Raw genomic sequence first — 19,297 nt, 5'->3', positions numbered from 1 at the left:
ATTCCAGGAAGTGTTCCTCCAAACATCAGGCCTTGTAGATATCCATATGCCCAAAGGAGTGAAATTGAACATATGGTTGCAGAAATGATAGAGGTTCGTATAATTATCCAACCAAATTTGATAAACAAAGCAAGGGATGAATGGAAGAATGGCAAAGCAGGGTGGGAACTCATTCAAAAGTTGCTGAAGATCCCAGTTCCAACAATATTGCCAGAACTTGACAAGGAAGGAAAAATCATATTGGAACCTGAAGCATTCACAAAACCGAGAAGTCAACAATTACGAAATTGATCAATTTCAGAGTATCTCATCAAGTGGAAGAACTTACCCGCTAAAGATTCCACATGGAAGGATGAGAATTTTATACAGAAGCATCAAGAACTACTCAAGTGTTGAGGACAACACTTTTTGAAGGAGAGGAGCATGTTAGGTCCCTATACTACTAGTGTAACCCCTTATTGTTATTAGTACAACCCCCTTATTAGATTGTTGTGCCCATGTAGTCCCCATATTGTTATTATTGTGCCCCATAGAAGCCCAATATTATTATTATTGTGCCCTTACATTATTATTGCTATGTCAGCTCTGATTATATTATGACCCCTTAGACTCCTATATATAGAAAGGAGGTATTGTCATTTGTATCATCCAAGAATTGTTCATTTGTGTAATATAAAGGAGGTTGTCCCCTCGAAGAGGCTGAATTCTAAGGCGTTTATCTTTCTTTTCTATCTTTTTGTGAGCTGGTTTCATAACACAGTGGGGATGCAAGTCAATACCAGCAAAACCAAAATAATGATTTTCTCAAATAAAAAGAAGCAAAACTAGCATACATTCTTCTTTGAAGTCAACATTCTTGAAGAAGTAAATGAATACAAGTGCCTCAGGATTGATTCCAAGAACAAGCTTAATTGGGAGCACTGCAGAAAGAAGAGAATTTTAGGAGGGTGGAAAGGATTACATGCTCTTCAAAATAGATGTAGAGAGGTAGAGTTATGGTATTGGAAAACAATTAAAGTGCTTTTTGGGCTCCTAGTTTGTCCAATGATATTATATGGGTGTGAATCGTGGGCTAGCAACATTCCTGTCTCAAAATGGAAGCAAATTGAGAAAATTCAAAAACGCTTGATCATGAGCAAGTTTAAAATAAAAAGTTCGGTTTCTTATGAAATAATGTTGAGTGAAACAGGAGCAACTTCCATCGAAGCAATTGCTATGGTGCGTCTCATAAGGTATCTTCAGAGAATTGAGCAAATGCAAGAAGGTAGATGGCTTAAAGTTATCTTCAATGAAATAATGAGTGAAATAAAGAAATCATGGATGAGACAAAACAACAAATGGATGCAAAAATGGAATATTTGCATCAATGCATGTCCCACAAATAGCAAGGATTTGAAGAGTTATGTTATGGATAAGTTTTGTAAGCATATATGGGAAACGAGTTGGGTAGAAAGAAGAAGTACTATGTTCAAAAATTCAACCCCACTTGTGATCTCCAACAAAAAGAGTACATTGGAGCTAGCGTTCCATGGAGAGCAAAGATTCTTATTGCTCAATTAAGAAGTAACTCGCATCAATTACGGTGCAAAACAGGTCGGTGGAAAAGACCTAAAGAAGCTTGGGAAGAGTGGGTGTATACTTTTTACACGTCTGGGACAGTGGAATCTGAAAAACATTTCATTTTGGAATGTGATACTTTTAGAGACATGAGAGATAGTTACAACATTATGTTAACATTGATTCCTTAGCATTGTCTTTTCAATAAAAAGACTCTTAAAAAGTTATGTCAACTTATCATTAATTTAAATAATAAAAGGATTAAATTGCAGAAAGCAAAAATACAAAAAAAAATAAAAATAAAACTACTAATCCTATAGCTACTAAATTAATTTCTTTCATCCATTAACCATCAATCCCAAACACAATCCATAACAAAAGGCAATCTATAACAAAAGAGAGGAGTTGTTTCTCCATCAATAAAATAAAAAAATAAATCACCCGAATCACCCAAAGTAAAATTGGGGAATTTATGTATTAAGAAAGAATGTGATATCGACCACTTCGTTGCAAAAGAAAAACGGAGTTCTCCATAAAACAAATGTGAATGATAAAATAACCAACTGTTCTGTCTCGAGTTTGTCCATAAAAGAAATGTGAATGATAAAAATAGCCAACTGTTTTGTCTCGATAGCGGTAGTAGCCATTCCACTTCAATTTGCTCCCATAATTAGAAGTACCAATAAAACTACATGAAATCTTTGAAAGTTTAAGATCGGATCCTCGGAGCATCGAGGGACAAACAGCTCAAACAGACTCTACGCCCCTCAGCGTCCCGCTGGTATATGTTCTACGAGCTGGACTCAGAATACTGATACTGCAGGGACACAGAAGTCTCCCGTGCCGTGTTCTTCAGTGTATTCATCCAGTCTGTATGCAATAAATGAAAACTTGGTATCAATTCATAGATGAGCAGCTTGGCACCCAATTGCAGTGGGAGAGCATTGCTCAAGACAACCAGGATTCTGGCTCATGCCTTGGCCTCACATTTTTCCACAGGTACACGTCTTCGATTTGATTCCTTCCATAAACTTCACATATTTATGTTTTGCATACAATGCATTTTTTAACTTATTGGGATTTATTGGGATTTCTATGTCAGTGAGCAAGACTGTGAATCCACCAGTTTATAACGAGCGTTCAGAGACCGCTAAATTGCAAAAGACCCTGAGTTCACTATTGCTGTCTCATCAGCCCCCGACTTCAAATGACGATTATGAAGAAACATACTCTACCCCTCCCAGAAAACAATATGAAAATATGTCATTTCGTCGCAAAGAGCTTCTCAGGGACAGAAAAAAGAGACGGGTCATTAGAGTTATGCAGGACCGTCGCTTTGGCGAACTGTTGAAAGTTTATGGAAAGAGGTTGGGTGCAGAGGCCACCCTTAACCTTCTAGGGAAGTTGGGCAGAGAAAATGGTGTGAAGGAATACACTGCCATGATAGAGCTGTGTGTTAAGAGGGCTGAAGAGAACCCAAACGAGGAGGAGACGTCCAAGCAAATATGTATGGCCTTTGGGCTTCTGGATAAGATGAGGGAATGTGGATTGTTTCCAGATAGACTCAGCTACAAGCCCCTGATTGCCTATGTTGCAAATAAGGGCATGGTTGAAGAGTTTCACTGTCTTGTTGAACAGACAAAGGAGGACAATGCGGATTTGTCCGAGGAGGAGCTTAGTTACTATGAGATGGTGTTGTGGATTAAGGAAGGAAACAGGGATGAGGTCTTGGCGCTCTGCAATCTGATTTTGTGCCACAGCAACGAAAGGAGATCTGATTTGGGTACTTTTGCTGGTAAGCGCTTTTATTAGACTGCCAAGGATTTTTGAATAGAAAATGCATCTTGTATTTCATTACTGAACAATAGAAATTCACATAAAAAATGACATATCATGAAGCCAAATGGCCGTCAACTGAAACAAGTTTCCCATTGGGGCATACACGAGGAGGGCTAGTAAGTCCGCTTTGGCTTATATCTTAAGAGAATTTACATCTTTCCCAGAACTCCCTACCCCTGGTTGAGAGTTGCACAGGCAACTCTGATCTGTAAACTGATGCTTCTCCCAATTGGAAAGATGAGTCCCCTGAGGTTGAAAGGTTGATAGACACCATCTTTTCCACAAAGAGATGCCTGTCAGTCTGGTCACATTCCACACCCTCCTGACTGCCTGTCAGATCATCCATTTTTCGGCTAAAAGGACCGCTTATTTAACGACCACTAGCTACAAGGAGTGTACTATAGTCAGAAACATTGTCCAACCGTTTCTTTCCCTTTTAGACAGCTGTCTTGTTTTTTCTCTTCAATTTTAAGATATATTAACTACGACAGAATAGATAAGAGTTACATTAATTTAAAATTTGCTCCTACAATCCCAGAATTCAGTGCCAAGCCTGTTTCAACCTTCAATAACGATTCGATGCATGGAATAATGATATTTTATCTATCAGAATTATATCTTTGTTAGTTCAAATCTACTGCGAGTTATCACTAACTGGAAGAATATTGACCATGTTTTTATTTTTCAGATTATTGATGCATTACTAATGAGTCAGATATCAATTAGATTAATAGGAACTGAGTTCCAAAAATACAAAATTGGCTAAGCTTTTTTCGATTTGTGGCATAAATGTTCCGTTTTTTTTCAAAGAAGTTAATTGTGTTTCACATGATTTCAATCTAGATTACAGTATTCAAAATATTATTCAGGGAGTAATTTTTTTCCACCTGCTTGTGCCCCCAATATCAACTGAACACTTGAAAACACATTAGTTATCATTCCCATAGATGTTCAATTTCATGATATCAAACAAGTATTCATTGGACAAAATATCTTAGAGACGAAGAAACAGACTAGGAATGTATCATCAAGATGTATTCTGCCTATGTTAGGATCATTGTTATCAATCCAGAATCAGGATATATATCAACAACAATACATAATGAACTGGCACAATGTAATGATATAAATGTATGAGTCCACTTGATGCAGGAGCATTCTTCAAGGTTTATAGTTCCCTTAATTATTTATTTATTTTCCTAAGTTTATTTTGAGTTTTAAAGAGATTGGAATGTAATTTGATTAATAGGGAATATCTCGTGAGCTGTAGAGATCTTAGGAATGAATGAGTAATCCTAGGAAGAATGAGTATTTTAGGGATTTGAAATATCTAATTTAGGATTTTGTTGAGGGAAAAATGGAACTGAAAAGATACTTTAGGAGAAAGTGAGAGAATTGTGGGATCAGAACTGAAATGGTTCATGAATCTTTTTCTTTTATATATTGTAAGCTTTTGAAACATTCGAGAGGTTTTTTTCAATAAAGAGTTCTTTCTTTTGGGAAGAGAATTGGAGGTTAGCTATAGGTTAGAAAGAGTAGTAGAGGGATTTTATGGAAAAGAACTGAAACAGTCGAATGTGATGGTTTCCTTTGTAAATATTTTATAAATACCAAAACAGTGTGGATTTGTATATATCTGTGTGACAATCGGGGTTTCTTCGCTTGAATAGTTGAATTTGTGCACTGGTAGTGAGAGTCTGTGATTATTAATTTCCTAATTGGTATCTTGTTGCATCTCTGTAATTTATATGCATGAATGGTCAAATTCCGGAGGTTTTAGATTCCCTGTGAAATGATTGAACCTGTGTTCCTTATGTTTCGAACTCACACGATTATGTGTTCGTTATGTTTTGATTATGTAATAATCCTTTTGGTGATAGAGGTTTATGCTGGTAACTACCCTTGGCTTGGTGGTTGGATGTTCTGTAAACTCATGTCTGGTTATTGATTAGCCGCAAAGGAATAATCGTGACAGTCTAAAATCTGGCGGATTGAAGATAATCGACAGAAATTGTGTGAATTCGGAGGAGTATTGTGGCCGCAGAGTGCAGACTGGAGTCAAGGTAAAAGTGGCGGATGAGAAAGAAATTTGGCAGACTGCTAAAATTGACAGAAATTGCGGGGAAGCGGTGATCGTCCGATCAGAGGAGATTGACGCATATTGCGTCAGAACATGCAAGCAGGTTAACATTTTAAATGGACGTGATGTGGTTATTAAAAAGAGTTTAAGGTTCAGAGTGATCAGACCGTCCGTTCAATGGGTGATGGGACTCATATCGCTTTTGAAAGTGCGCGCAAGTTAATGTTAGAAATGGATGCGATAAGGTTTTATACAACGGGATTAAAACCTCGTTGAGTTCCAGCCATCAAGACCGTTCGTTGGTTGATTGATCAAACGATAATCGCGCATGAACATGTGCGTGGGTTAACGGACCTGTTGTGACCCGATATGTTATTAAAGAGGATTAAATTTTATTTGAAATCCGGTCATACAAGTCAAATGATCGTTTCATTCCAGCTGTATTTAAGCATATTGCATGCGAGAGGAGTCACACGATTGTGTGAACTACGATATTGTGAAGGAAACCATGGGACACCTCAACGAAAGCGTCTCACGATAAAAATTAATCATACAGTGGGCCCATAACATACTGGTCGAGGATCAAAGATTAAAAGATGCGGCTCTGCTACATCATTTTTGGTATCAGAGCTAGACTAATGCTCTGTGAAGTTTGTTCAGGGATTGAATTTTATTCCCAGCAGGTATATAATTTGCATTGTAATGGATCGGATATAGAGGGAGAACAAGACACAATGATTCATGCATAGAGGAAACCTGAGATGTTGCAGACAATGAGGACTTTAGCATTTCATCAAAGACAGAATCAGGTAGAGGTTGTGCAGGTTTTAAAATTTCAATGATATATATGAGAATGCAAAGTAACAATAGATGTTCCAGCAAGTAGCTGTGACAAAGAAGCGAATGAAGAAATTGCAACAAATGAAGTGAATATGGATGTACTCAGCAAGAAAAGAAATTTAGTTGAAAGAAGAACTGAAGTGCAGACAGTGAAAAGAAAAGCAGCATGTGTATTGCCCAAGCCAGTGAAAGGTTAAAGAGATAGATCATTTGAATATCTCTCAGGTATGAGTTATATTTTGATGTTGGTTTCATTTGAATTGTTTTATAGGGAAGAGAGTGATAGCAACAACACACAGTAGCAGACTGTGTAAAGAAAGAGAGGAGTTGTGTTAGTGGCAGTGAACCTAAATATTCCAGTTGAAAGTTGGACAGGGAGGACAGTTAAAGTGTTCTCAAGAGAGGTGAGTTGAGGATATAAGCCTAAAGAGAGCAAAAGAGAGTGCTCAAGAGGTTCCAAAGATAGAGAACTAGTGTTTACCAAAAGACCAAGTCCAGAGAGGGGATTGGTGAGGTAAATGACAGCAGGGAGGACTTGCTGTTGCAAGAGGCTTAGTGCAGCTCATAGTGAGTGAGGAACTCATAGAGTGAGATGAGAAAATGACTACTGATAGTCATAGCAGGGGTTCAGAGAGAAGCCACAACAGAAGAAAGAAAGGTGCCAAGGCAAATGGCATATGGAAGCAGTTGACTGATGAAGAATATGAGAGGGAGAAGGCTGAGATAATAGTCCATCTTGAAGTACTGATGGAACTGTTACAGAGGAATGAGAAAGACCAAAGGTATGGTTGGACTATGAAAAGAAAGAAAATAAAATGGAAGCTGCTGCAGAGACAGATAAAGAGGAGAATGTACATCAGATTAAGTGAGGAACTCAGAGCAGCTGAGTTAGAGGTGAAAGATAGCTATTGTAGACCTGAGCAAGAGGTTTACCTTGCTGAGGAAGGAATCATTGATGATTTTCTGAACTGTTGGACAAGTTCGAATCAACAGAGAGATGTAATGATTGAGACATCAAAGAAAGAGGAGCCTAGTGTTTTTGAAACTGATGATTTGTGTATGTATGCAGGTAGTGAACAACCTTTAGAAGATATGTTTATGCAGGTTGCTGAAGAAATGAAGCTGTTAGAAGAGATGGTCGTAATAGAACAGTTTTTAATTGAACATGTGTTCAAAGACACTGAAGATGGACAATTGTTGAAGACTAACATGGAAGTTGAAGATGATGAGTCCAGTAAGACTTGGCAAAAAGATGGCAGACAGTCTGAAGACAAAAGAAAATTGCAGATTGCAAAAGGAGAAGTAGAAAAGAGGTATGAAGATAACCTTATGACAGGAGCAAACAAGAGTATATGTGCAGTACAAACACTTGAGGTAATGGGATTATCTCTTCAATTTTTATTCAAAAATTATGAACCTGTATTGATAGTTAATGGGCAAGAAATTGTCTTGGGAGGATATAATGAAGCATTAATGGAAAGGACTCTTATTAAATATTGCACTATGGAAGATGACAAAACATAAATTTATAAGGAGAATTCAATCCAAGGAGGTACAATTAATCCATTAAAGGCTGTGAAGAAGAAAGGAAAAGAGGACAATCAGGAACTTAAAGAGAGGTTGATAGAGATTGATGCACAACAGAAAATTGAAGACAATGTTATTTGTACAAATTGCAAAAAGAGTAAGGGTGAATGTAATCAACAACTTGGAAAGAGACAGGCAATCTCAGAGGATGAAGGCAAGGATGCTTTTGTGAACTATGCATTTACAGTAAGCAACAAAGGAGTTCAGTGGAATGTGATATTCATGGTGTTGACAGTAATTTTTACTGTTGTAAAAGGGACTTTACAGTGGAATGGAAAATTTGTTGTATATGGTGATTTTGCTTCCTGTATAGGAACAAAGAGAACTTTAGGTTCTAAAATCAGAGATTGGCAGATTTTGATTGAAAAGAAAGAGGAATGGAAAAGGCAACTTAGTGGCTTACAGATTTGTAAGGAAGAAACATGAAGAATGAAAAGGAGTGTGAAAGGAAGGAAGGCCAAAGAGAAGAGCAGAGAACATAATTCGGAAATTAGACAGCATTCAGGGCAAAGTAAAAACAAAGAAGACTATTTCAAAATAAGACAATATGGAGGAGGATATGACAAGTTTGACATGTCATATGTGCATCAGGAGGATGACAAATCAGAGAAATTATGGAGCAGAATTAATGGAACATGTAATGTATTTTCTGATTTTGAATTATTAATTGTTGAATGTGGTTTTCAGGATGAAGGACAAATTGCTCTTGGAGATATGTTTATTTGTGCAAACATGAAGGAGTATGTAAGTTCCAGAATTGCAGAAAGACAATTTTCCTTATGGACACAAGAAGATGGGAGAAAGCAACTAGTTGGCTCAAAAGCTTGGAATAGAGGAAGGAGAGTTGGCATAGCTCTTAAACAAGTCATTGCAGAAGAGAAAGAAGATTGCAAAAGATGTGAAATTACAATCCATGAAATTTTTTTGTTTTTGATACAAAAAAGATTTGAATGTCAAGAGTCTATTTTGAGTTTGCAATTGGAAAATTGGGTGAACAGTTTAGTTAAATTTAATATGAATATGGAGACAATTGAACAAGGTTCAATAACTAAAAATTTTGCAGTTGGTGGACAGTATGTGGTTGAAAGGTTATATGTTCTTGTATCAAACAAGAACCAATGTTCTTTTGGAGTTGAGAGGGTTCTACTCTAGCTATTGGATAGGTGGATGATGAAAACTACAAAGGTGATGAGCATGAGAAATTGTCAAAGTCAGCAAGTCAAGGAAAGATGGAAGGATATATAGGACAACATAAAGGAAATGGTTTATAGACAGAAGAAGATGCTGGTGATTGAGTCAGAAATCAGAATATACAGTTAGGTACAAGATAGTGGAAAATACATAAAGTTGGAGCTCAATTCTATTGAGATGATGACAAGACAGCAACAGACAAAGGAGCAGAAATTTATGTTGTTTGAGGAGTTGTTTATGCAGGATATCAACATCAAAACACTATGCAGTGGAGATGCTCATGACAACAGAGCACAAGGACATCCACAATATAGAGTTTGGCATCCAGGAGAAGGAGAGGATGCAACAAAAACACCTGCAATTGGAAAAGGTCAGACAACCAATTGGAAGATGAAATCTGATGAAGTTTACAATAGAGGAAGTGGGAAGACTCATGAACAGGAGTCCATGAATTATTTCAACCTGGGGAGTCTGATGCAGGAGCATTCTTCAAGGTTTATAAGACCTAGGAGTCTTATCACACATTTACTAAAGGGAGTGGGTTCCCTTAATTATTTATTTATTTTCCTAAGTTTATTTTGAGTTTTAAAGAGATTGGAATGTAATTTGATTAATAGGGAATATCTTGTGAGTTGTAGAGATCTTAGGAATGAATGAGTAATCCTAGGAAGAGTGAGGATTTTAGGGATTTGAAATATCTAATTTAGGATTTTGTTGAGGGAAAAATGGAGCTGAAAAGATACTTTAGGAGAAAGTGAGAGAATTGTGGGATCAGAACTGAAATGGTTCATGAATCCTTTTCTTTTATATATTGTAAGCTTTAGAAACATTCGAGAGGTTTTTTTCAATAAAGAGTTCTTCCTTTTGGGAAGAGAATTGGAGGTTAGCTATAGGTTAGAAAGAGTAGTAGAGGGATTTTATGGAAAAGAACTGAAACAGTCGAATGTGACGGTTTCCTTTGTAAATATTTTATAAATACCAAAACAGTGTGGATTTGTATATATCTGTGTGACAATCAGGGTTTCTTCGCTTAAATAGTTGAATTTGTGCACTGGTAGCGAGAGTCAGTGATTATTAAATTCCTAATTGGTATCTTGCTGTATCTCTGTAATTTACACATGAATGGTCAAATTCTGGAGGTTTTAGATTCCTTGTGAAATGATTGAACCTGTGTTCCTTATGTTTCGAACTCACACGATTCTGTGTTCGTTATGTTTTGATTATGTAATAATCCTTTTGGTGATAGAGGTTTATGTTGGTAACTACCCTTGGCTTGGTGGTTAGATGTTCTATAAACTCATGTCTGGTTATTGATTAGTCGCAAAGGAATAATCGTGACAATCTAAAATCTGGTGGATTGAAGATAATCGACAGAAATTGTGTGAATTCAGAGGAGTATTGTGGCCGCAGAGTGCAGACTGGAGTCAAGGTAAAAGTGGTGGATGAGAAAGAAATTTGGCAGATTGCTAAAATTGACGGAAATCGCGGGGAAGCGGTGATCATCCAATCAGAGGAGATCAACGCATATCGCGTCAGAACATGCAAGCAGGTTAACATTTTAAACGGACGCGATGTGGTTATTAAAAAGAGTTTAAGGTTCAGAGTGATCAGACCGTTCGTTTAATGGGTGATCGGACGCATATCGCTTTCGAAAGTGTGCGCAGGTTAATGTTAGAAATGGACGCAATAAGGTTTTATACAACGAGATTAAAACCTCGTTGAGTTCCGGCCATCAAGACCGTTCGTTGGTTGATTGATCAGACGATAATCAGCGCATGAACATGTGCGTGGGTTAACGGACCTGTTGTGACCCGATATGTTATCAAAGAGGATTAAATTTTATTTGAATTCTGGTCATACAAGTCAAACGATCGTTTCATTCCGGCTGTATTTAAGCATATTGCATGCGAGAGGAGTCACACGATTGTGTGAACTGCGATATTGTGAAGGAAACCATGGGACACTGCAACGAAAGCGTCTCACGATAAAAATTAACCATACAGTGGGCCCATAACATACTGGACGAGGATCAGAGGTTGAAAGATGCGGCTCTGCTGCATCACCACACCATAGTAAATTCCGTGCTTGCAACTGCTGAAGCCTCTTCCACATCCTTTGAAACCTCCATGGTCTCTATCTTGGCCTTTGCTTAGTGCGTTGTTCTCATTCTACTTTGAATTCTTGTCGTGCATGTCTTCCGTGTTTTTTTGTGGAATTGCAACCATTGGCATCATAACCACCTCTTCCTTTGTTGAAGTTTCCCTATCATCCTTGTGTGCTAACTTTTCTTCCACCTTCAACACTGGTCGGTATGTTTTTCCCATTCATTGCATTGCATACAAACTCATTTCATCTTCAATAGCAAATTTAAATCCATTCACATGCCGTGATATTCTTTGATCTTTGTCATCCTTCTGTCATGCATGTAATGAAATTTTGTAAAACTTGTTATGTACTCTTGAACACTTTGTTCTCTCCGTAGGAGGTTCTGCTATTGTTTGACAGTGCTTGTTAGTAATTTATAGGAAAGTATTTTTCTTGGAGCTTCACGACCATCTTTCTCCAATGTCTAATCTTCCTTCAATTTAATGAGGTAAGGCTCAAATTGGCAGGAATAGACATTTTAATGGATAAGGTGAGGGGTATTAGTAAAATTTAAAATAATGAGAATTCTTGAATTTTAAATTGACTTCATCATTGAGTAACATTACAGTCTTTTTAATTGGCTACATTTTACTCAGGTAAAATTACATCTCCCTTAAGCTAATTATTTGACAGTACAATTTTTCATATTAGATGACTACCACGGTGGAAACCCTTGCCACAAAGGAGATTCAGGGTTCCAAAGAAAGTTGAGGCCATATCAAAAGATCTCTGGCGGGAGATGTCAATTTTCAAACCTCACAATATGTGAGCTACAAACTGATCCCCTTTCAAATCATGCCCTTAGATTCAGATGTGGTATATTGTAGCATATAGTTGTATGTTTTGATTTTAATAGAATTTTTTGTCTCTTAGTGAGTCTGGAGAAAAATATTATATAAATAGCATGCAAATCATGCCAACAAGGAAGGAGTGCTGAAGGCAACCCTTCTCTTCAATCATTGGTTAGAAGTTCAACTATATTGGAGGTTGTAACTTAGTGACACAAGAAGGATTACATCCACCATGTGTGTACTGATTCATTCCTTGTGGTTGTCAGTCTCTCTATAACAAGGGATGTAGCGGAACTTTTAATGGACAAGGTTAGGGATATTAGTAAAATTTAAAATTAGAAGAATTTTTGAATCTTAAATTCACTTAATCAATTGAGTAAAATTGTATTGATTTTATTGCACTATCAAATTTTCTCATTTCCAGAGAGGAACACACCAAGTTTGGATTGGAAAGATGCTTTAACTAATCAAGTGCGACAACAAATGGAAAATGTCTGTAGATGGCAACAACATATGTCAAAATTTTGATTTGCTGTGACATCTTGATAAAAACTCATGAAACACCTATAGATTGTTTGAACAATCCATAAGACTAGAGGCATATATTCAAAGCATTAAGAGCCATAATGCTTTCCTACCATGGATGTTTGGCATGTTACACTATATTATTCCCACGGATTTGTAGGGTTATGGCATATCCATCAGACTGTGGCTTAGTGGTTGGGACTGGGTACTGCCATGCAATTAGGCCAGGTTCAAACACTGGCAGGTGTAGAGCCCCTTGTCTAATGTGTCAGTGTGAGGGAAGGCGTTTGAGCTACTAGAGTTTGTTTCCATCTGTCATCAAAGGGACTTAACATGGATCTGAGAAGCCAAATTGGTTTAAGAAGACCACAATAGGATACTTTTGTTTCAATTGTGCTTCTCTTGTTATGGTTTGGACTTAAAATGTCCAATGAAAGCCCAGGTAAAGTGAACAATCAGGTAAAAAATAAAAGATCCGAACTTTCTAATACTCCTTTAATACTAATGTTGATGGCACATTTTTTTGTTGTTTCAACTAATGTAGGTATTGCATCAGAAATTATAACTTATATTTCATACAATGAAAATGTTTAAAACTTTATTTGAGAGAAATAAAAATACATAGTCTTATTTGGGTTTTAACTTTTAACATTAATTTTTCAGAATTTTCATGATAAGGTTTTTCTTATTACACTTTTTCGTTTACCTTGCAGCTGGTTTCCTATTGGCTTTGTCTGAAAATGACTGGACCGACGAGATTTTGAGACTCTTAGAAAAGGTAGAAATTACAGAAATTTCATCTCTGGTGTGTTTGACAAACATTTTTAAATGCTTTGGGAGGAGCACACTGCAGGAGGCAGCCGAAAACTGTATTCTGGCATTTAAAACTGAGGGTAAATATTTTGGAATTCCTCTTGACGTTGTTTCTAACCACTATCTGCTTCTGATTACAATACAGAGTTTGTTTAATCTTCCCTCCAAGGAACATATCTGGTTAATATTATTAAACAATAAAAGTGATTGTGCCTAAAGTAATTTGTTAATCACTGGAAAATTTGCCTAAATGAAGATTTGTGGAAACAAAATGTGATGCTGCATGCAGGATACTTTTGTTGATCTGATAGCACTTTGTGTGAACTGTATTGTACTTAACCATGATTTTATTATTGTGTATTACACTTTATGCACATGAACTATTTTGTATGTATGCTCATTTAGTATCTTATATTAATATTTCTAAAAATGCCACTTTTATTTCCGAAGGAAAACCTCATGGAGAAAGTCTGGGGCACTTTACTACATGCACACATGGTGTTCAGTTGTGACATCCCCTGGTTAATATTTCTCTCGTTGTAAATACTTGTAATTATTTAAAACACTGAGAGAACAAGGGACACAAATTCTATTGCTTGAGGGAATTGTTGTTTTAAATATCAGTCCTGGTTGGCTGAGTAGTTTTAAATGGGTTGACTGTGCCATAACTTAACTTAAAGAGGAAATGACAGACCCAGGTGTCCTTTAGATCCAACAAGTAAGAAGAGGACAAAATATTGAAGGCAGCATAGGCTGCGCTGTCCTGGGTGGTTGACTAGCGTGCAATCGTGGATAACGATAGATGATTAGTCTGTTTTGGGGAAGAGGAGACTTTGGGTGGGGGAGAGGGGGGAACGCATAGAGAGAAGTAGGGAGAAAACGCTCGGATGCTCTCGCGTGCAGAAGAAGGAAAAAAGAGAAAACAATGTAGAGATCAAGACTGAGAAAAACTCCTCCAAGGGTGGAGGTGAGAGTGCAGAGAAGGCAACAACCAGAATTGCTGTTGTTAAGTGCTGGAAAAAGTAAAAACCAGCTGAAGAACCCTCACAGAGGCTCACTGGGTGAAGGCATTATAGAGAGTAGTGTCTTGCATGTAAGGCTGAAGAAACCATTGGAAGCTTGTGGGTTGATGAACCTGCTGATTGGGAAGAGTCACTCAAGTGCTTATGAGCGCTGATGAACCATCAGGAGTTGCACTGGGGCTGAAACGTTGGTGCTTGACTCACTGATGAACTACCTGGAGAGTGATTTCTTTACCCATCAATAGCTTATCCACTAATGAACCCTCCTTTATTGTGGACTCTCTTCTCTTGAAATTGAGTTGAAACTCTATGTACTGTGGTATTCTGGCATGGATGTTGATCATGTTTGAAAAGTATGAAGAGACTAAGCAAAAGCTTATATAGTGGTGGATGAAGGTAGAGTGGCTTTGAGAAAATCCTATTTTAGCTGTTTTATTGGGTGAAGTTTTCCCTCAGAAGCATTCAACCTCAAGCTTTGGAATTTGGCTCGGGGGTGACAGCTACAAGTAATAGTGGTTGTAGCTTGTCTATGGTTGGGTGGAGAGTTGAAGTCCTACTCTCAGTTGCCAACTTTTTTGATCCGAATTTAAACAGGAATGCAACAAATTACAGATATAACCATAAATACAAAGATGCAGTAGAAATAACACTTCATTTCATTAATATCAAACACTGAAATATGCTTACAAACAGAAGGGAAATAAGACTATCTCGGGCGATGGTAGTTTATTTCTGAGAAGAGATGTGGTGGCTACATGCCTCTGAATTGTGTTACAATGAGACTCAAAGGCCTATTTATTATTGAGAAACAATGGAAAACCTTAAACATCCAAAAACATAACCCTAGGAGATGAAGCGCCAAACTATGGGTCTCGTTTGGGTAAATTGGTACATCAACTTCCCGGGGTCGTAACTTTGGCATACGATCTTCGTTTGACGTGCACAATACCTCGTTAGAAAGATCTATCTGAGGACTACAACTTTTGAATGACCAACATTGGTCTATGACCCATGTTGGTCCCAGTTTTCCCAAAAAAACTTCGTTTAGGACCTCAAAACGGCTCTGAAAGTTCATGACCTGAAAAACAGCCAAAAATAGTAAATTGTGCTACAAATAAAGAAACTTAAAAACATCCACCTAGATCATTCCTCCCCCCTTATGAAGCAATGGTCCCCATTGCGTTGAGTTTCTTCATGAGATGAGGAAACTTCTGCTGAACTTGGTCCTTGGTGAGCCACTTACCCTGGTGAAGGAGTTGGCCTGCTTTGACAACTCGATATAGTTGGATCCTTTGCTGTCGGGTGTTCTTGATCTGCATGTCCATGATTCGATCAGTTGTGGCTTGTTCCATACAATCTGGATTTAACTCTGTAGGTATGAGTTGTTCTGCAATGTCTGATGTGTCCAACAATGGTGGGAGGTATGGTCGAAGGTGGTCCACATTGAACACTGGGTGCAGGCCAAGGAATAGGGGAATGCTGAGCTCAAATGCTTTGTCTCCTACAACCTTGGTAATGGTGTAAGGACCATATCAAAGTGGTCTAAGTTTCTGATAGGCTCTAGTAAGGTATTCCTTCTGCAAATGCAACTAGACTTTGTCGCCCACTTGAAACTTGTGTGGCACCCGATGTTGATCATGTCGTTGCTCGTACTTGGCATTTGATTTCTCCAGAATTTCATGGACTTGCTGGTAGATATGTTGGATGTGCTCAATGAAGCTATTTGCCTTATCAGCTTCCGACTGGACATGAGCCGAATGTGCCTGAGTAGCTGCAAATGCTATGGCCACATCAATGGGACATAGCGGCTGGAATCCCAAGCCCACCCGAGAAGGGCTGTGGCCAGTCGAGCTGTGGAGAGCCCGATTATAGCTGTGCTGGACATAGGGGAGGCTCTCATCCCATGTGCGTGGATGCTTTGAGTTGTACATGTGCAGAATGTGTATGATCATCTTGTTGACGACCTCTATCTGGCCATCAGTTTGCGGATGGAACGCTGTGGACTTAGTGAGCTTGGTGTCCAGCATCGACCAGAGACTGAACCAAAATGTATTGAGGAACCCGTTGTCTCGATCTGAGATGATAGAGTCTAGACTATGGGATCCCATAGTGTACCCACACTTGTTCAAAGAAGAGTTTAGCAGTGGCTTCTGCTGTGATATTCTTCTTGCAGGCCGCCATAATGGCCATCTTCGAGAATCTGCCGACGACCACAAAAACACAGTCATTGCCATTCTTAGTAGAAGGCCCAACATGTAATCCATGGAGATGGATTCCCAAGGTTGACTAGGGGTAGTCAGCGGAGTATAGAGGCCTTGCTTCTTGATGCTTGGTTTCGTAATGGCGCAGGCAGTGCAAGATCTGATGTACTTCCCGACATCCTGTCAAAGATTTGGCTAATAGAAATACTTCTGTAGTACTGCCACTGTTTTCTTGACCCTGAAATGCCCAACGACTTGACTGTAGTGCACTTTCCAAATCATCTTGGCTCGCTCGCTTGAAGGAACATCAAGGTGTCACAGGTGGCATAACAGGGCATCCTGGAGGTGAAAATCTAGAACTTGCTGACCCTCCAAGAGCGTCTGGTATGTGTGGTTGAATTCTGGGTCGCTTTTGTAGAGAAGTGGCCAATCAGAAGTCTCGTGCCCACAAGAGTTGAGCACGGTGGTTAACGCCATGATCGATGGTCGGCTGAGGCAGTCTGCAACATTATTGGTGCTACCCTTCTTATACTTGATATTCAAATGAAACTTTTGCAGGTATGTGGTCCACTTCTAATGGCGATCATTCTGCAACTTCCCTTGCGTCTGTATGAACTGCAAGGGTTGGTGGTTTGTGTGGATGACTGTTTCCTTCCCCAAAATGTAATGCTTCCATTGTCGACAGGCCTGCATAATGGAATACATCTCTTTGTCATAAGTGGGATACTTCCGGACTGTTTCTGAAAGTGTCTCACTGTGATATGCCACTGGATGCCCCTATTGAGTAAGGACTGCCCCAATAGCATAGTCAGAGGCATCTGTCTTGATCTCAAATGGCTGTTGCAAGTCTGGTAAAGTGAGCATTAGTGCAGAGCAGAGGTGATGTTTCAACTCTGGGAATGCCTTCTGTTGAGATTCAAACCAAACGAATTTTGCTTTCGCTCCTCCCTTGGTGAGTTGACTGAAGGGCCAAGTGATATGAGAGAATCCCAACACGAACCTGCGGTAGAAATTGGCAAGACCCAGAAAGCTACGGAGCTTTGTCAGAGTGGTTGGGGCTGGCCAATTCTGAATGACTTGGATCTTGGCTGGATCCACATGCACACCCCGTTCATCAATAATATATCCTAGATACTGAACCTGGGTCATGCCAAAAGTGCATTTCTCCAAATTGGCACACAACTTGTGTTGCCGTAGTGTTTGGAGAACCTGTTGGATGTGGTGGAGGTGCTCTTCCCAACTCTGGCTAAAGATCAGGATGTCATCCAAGTATACCACTACAAATGAGTTGGTGAATGGCCGCAAGATGTCATCCATTAGCCTCATGAAGGTCGCAGGAGTATTCGACAACCCAAAAGGCATAACCAACCATTCGAAAAGGCCCTCCTTGGCTTTGAAGGCAGTCTTCCACACATCAGAGGGTTCGATTGGTACCTGGTGATATCCAGACTTCAAGTCGATCTTGCTGAAATATTTTGCCCCCTTGAGTTGGTCTAGAAGGTCATCAATCCGTGGGATTAGGTACCTATTCCGGACAATGATCTTGTTCAGTGCCCGATAGTCAATATAGAGTCTCCAAGTCCCATCCTTCTTCTATACCAACACGATCGGGCTCCCACAGGGAGATGAACTTGGTTGGATGTGACCTTTCTGCAGCAGCTCCCGAATCTACCTCTTGATTTCGTCGTTCTCTAGAACAGATCGCCGATAGATTGGTCCATTGGGCAACAACGCACCTGGGGTCAGATCGATGGAGTGCTTGACCTGACAGTGCAGAGGCACCCTTGTGGGGGAGGTGAAGATGTCCTCGTACTTCTCCACGATCTTGTCCATCTGTTGTTGTCATGCGGAGGGGACCTGTCTGGAGGTCGTGGCTATCGTCTTTTTCTTTCCCTAAGGGCGTATCATCAGGAAAACAAATTTCCCGATTTTGGAAATGAGCTTACTGCATTGTTTTGCAGTAACCAAAGAGATGGCGGTAGGCGGTGCTACCTCCGGTATCCTGTACAACTTATTTCCCAAAGTAACAATAACAACGCGAGGCCTTGATTCATACACAACATGTCGCTTCCACAAGTATGGCGGGCCTAATAATACATCACAAACATCAAGGGGAGCAATGTCACATAATACCTCATCTGTGAAGGGCTTGATGCTGTATGGAAGACGCCACTGCTGGCTTACACGAAGATCCCGTCCTTGGTGAAGCCACCTGATAGTGTACAGTTGTGGGTGTGATGTGGTCGGTAAGCCTAGATGCTTCACGACCTCTGCCGAAATGAGGTTCTTTTAGCTCTCGCTGTCGACAATGAACTGTAGAGGGGAACCCTTTACCCACATCTGGGAGTGGAAGAGGTGCTTCTCCTCCTCTGGATCTTTAGGTTCTTCCTTCTGGACCTTCGTGGTGGCAACGGTGGCGTTCGACTCCGCATCGATAATTTTATTCCCTTTGTCATTCCCCTTGTCGGGTTTTGACTCAGAGTTGGAACATGCATCTGATTCCGAAGCCTTCAGCCCGACCACAAGTGACTGCTTGGCCCAACACTCACTTGTGTTGTGATTGGAGCTCTTATGGAACTCGCACCACTTTCCTGTGTCCTTCAGCTTCGCGGTGTTGTTCTTTGCCTGCAGGTTTGGCGAGTTGTCCTAGGCCGCCCGTCTTGGCTTTGTCCTTTGTTCTACGGTTTGGTGCCACCTTTCCCTTGC

At 39.4% G+C, this 19,297-nt stretch overlaps 1 protein-coding gene across 2 annotated transcripts in view; it reads left to right on the top strand.

Annotated features, from left to right (window-relative positions):
* Window positions 1-2,132: 2,132 nt before the first annotated feature.
* Window positions 2,133-19,297, top strand: part of LOC149246690 (pentatricopeptide repeat-containing protein At4g21880, mitochondrial-like) — a 474,640-nt gene continuing 457,475 nt past the window's right edge. For both annotated transcript variants that reach the window (XM_089457999.1, XM_089457998.1), the window contains exons 1-3: window positions 2,133-2,556; window positions 2,660-3,352; window positions 13,269-13,448. In XM_089457999.1, coding sequence (XP_089314125.1) covers window positions 2,466-2,556; window positions 2,660-3,352; window positions 13,269-13,448 — 964 coding nt within the window. In that variant the 5' untranslated portion in view covers window positions 2,133-2,465. The remainder of the gene's footprint in view (window positions 2,557-2,659; window positions 3,353-13,268; window positions 13,449-19,297) is intronic.

The sequence above is a fragment of the Pinus tabuliformis genome, chromosome 7, assembly GCF_031772625.1.
Source record: "Pinus tabuliformis cultivar Carrire ecotype Pingquan chromosome 7, CPIR1, whole genome shotgun sequence".
NCBI lineage: Eukaryota > Viridiplantae > Streptophyta > Pinopsida > Pinales > Pinaceae > Pinus > Pinus tabuliformis.
This window is presented reverse-complemented; position numbering and strand designations above follow the sequence as displayed.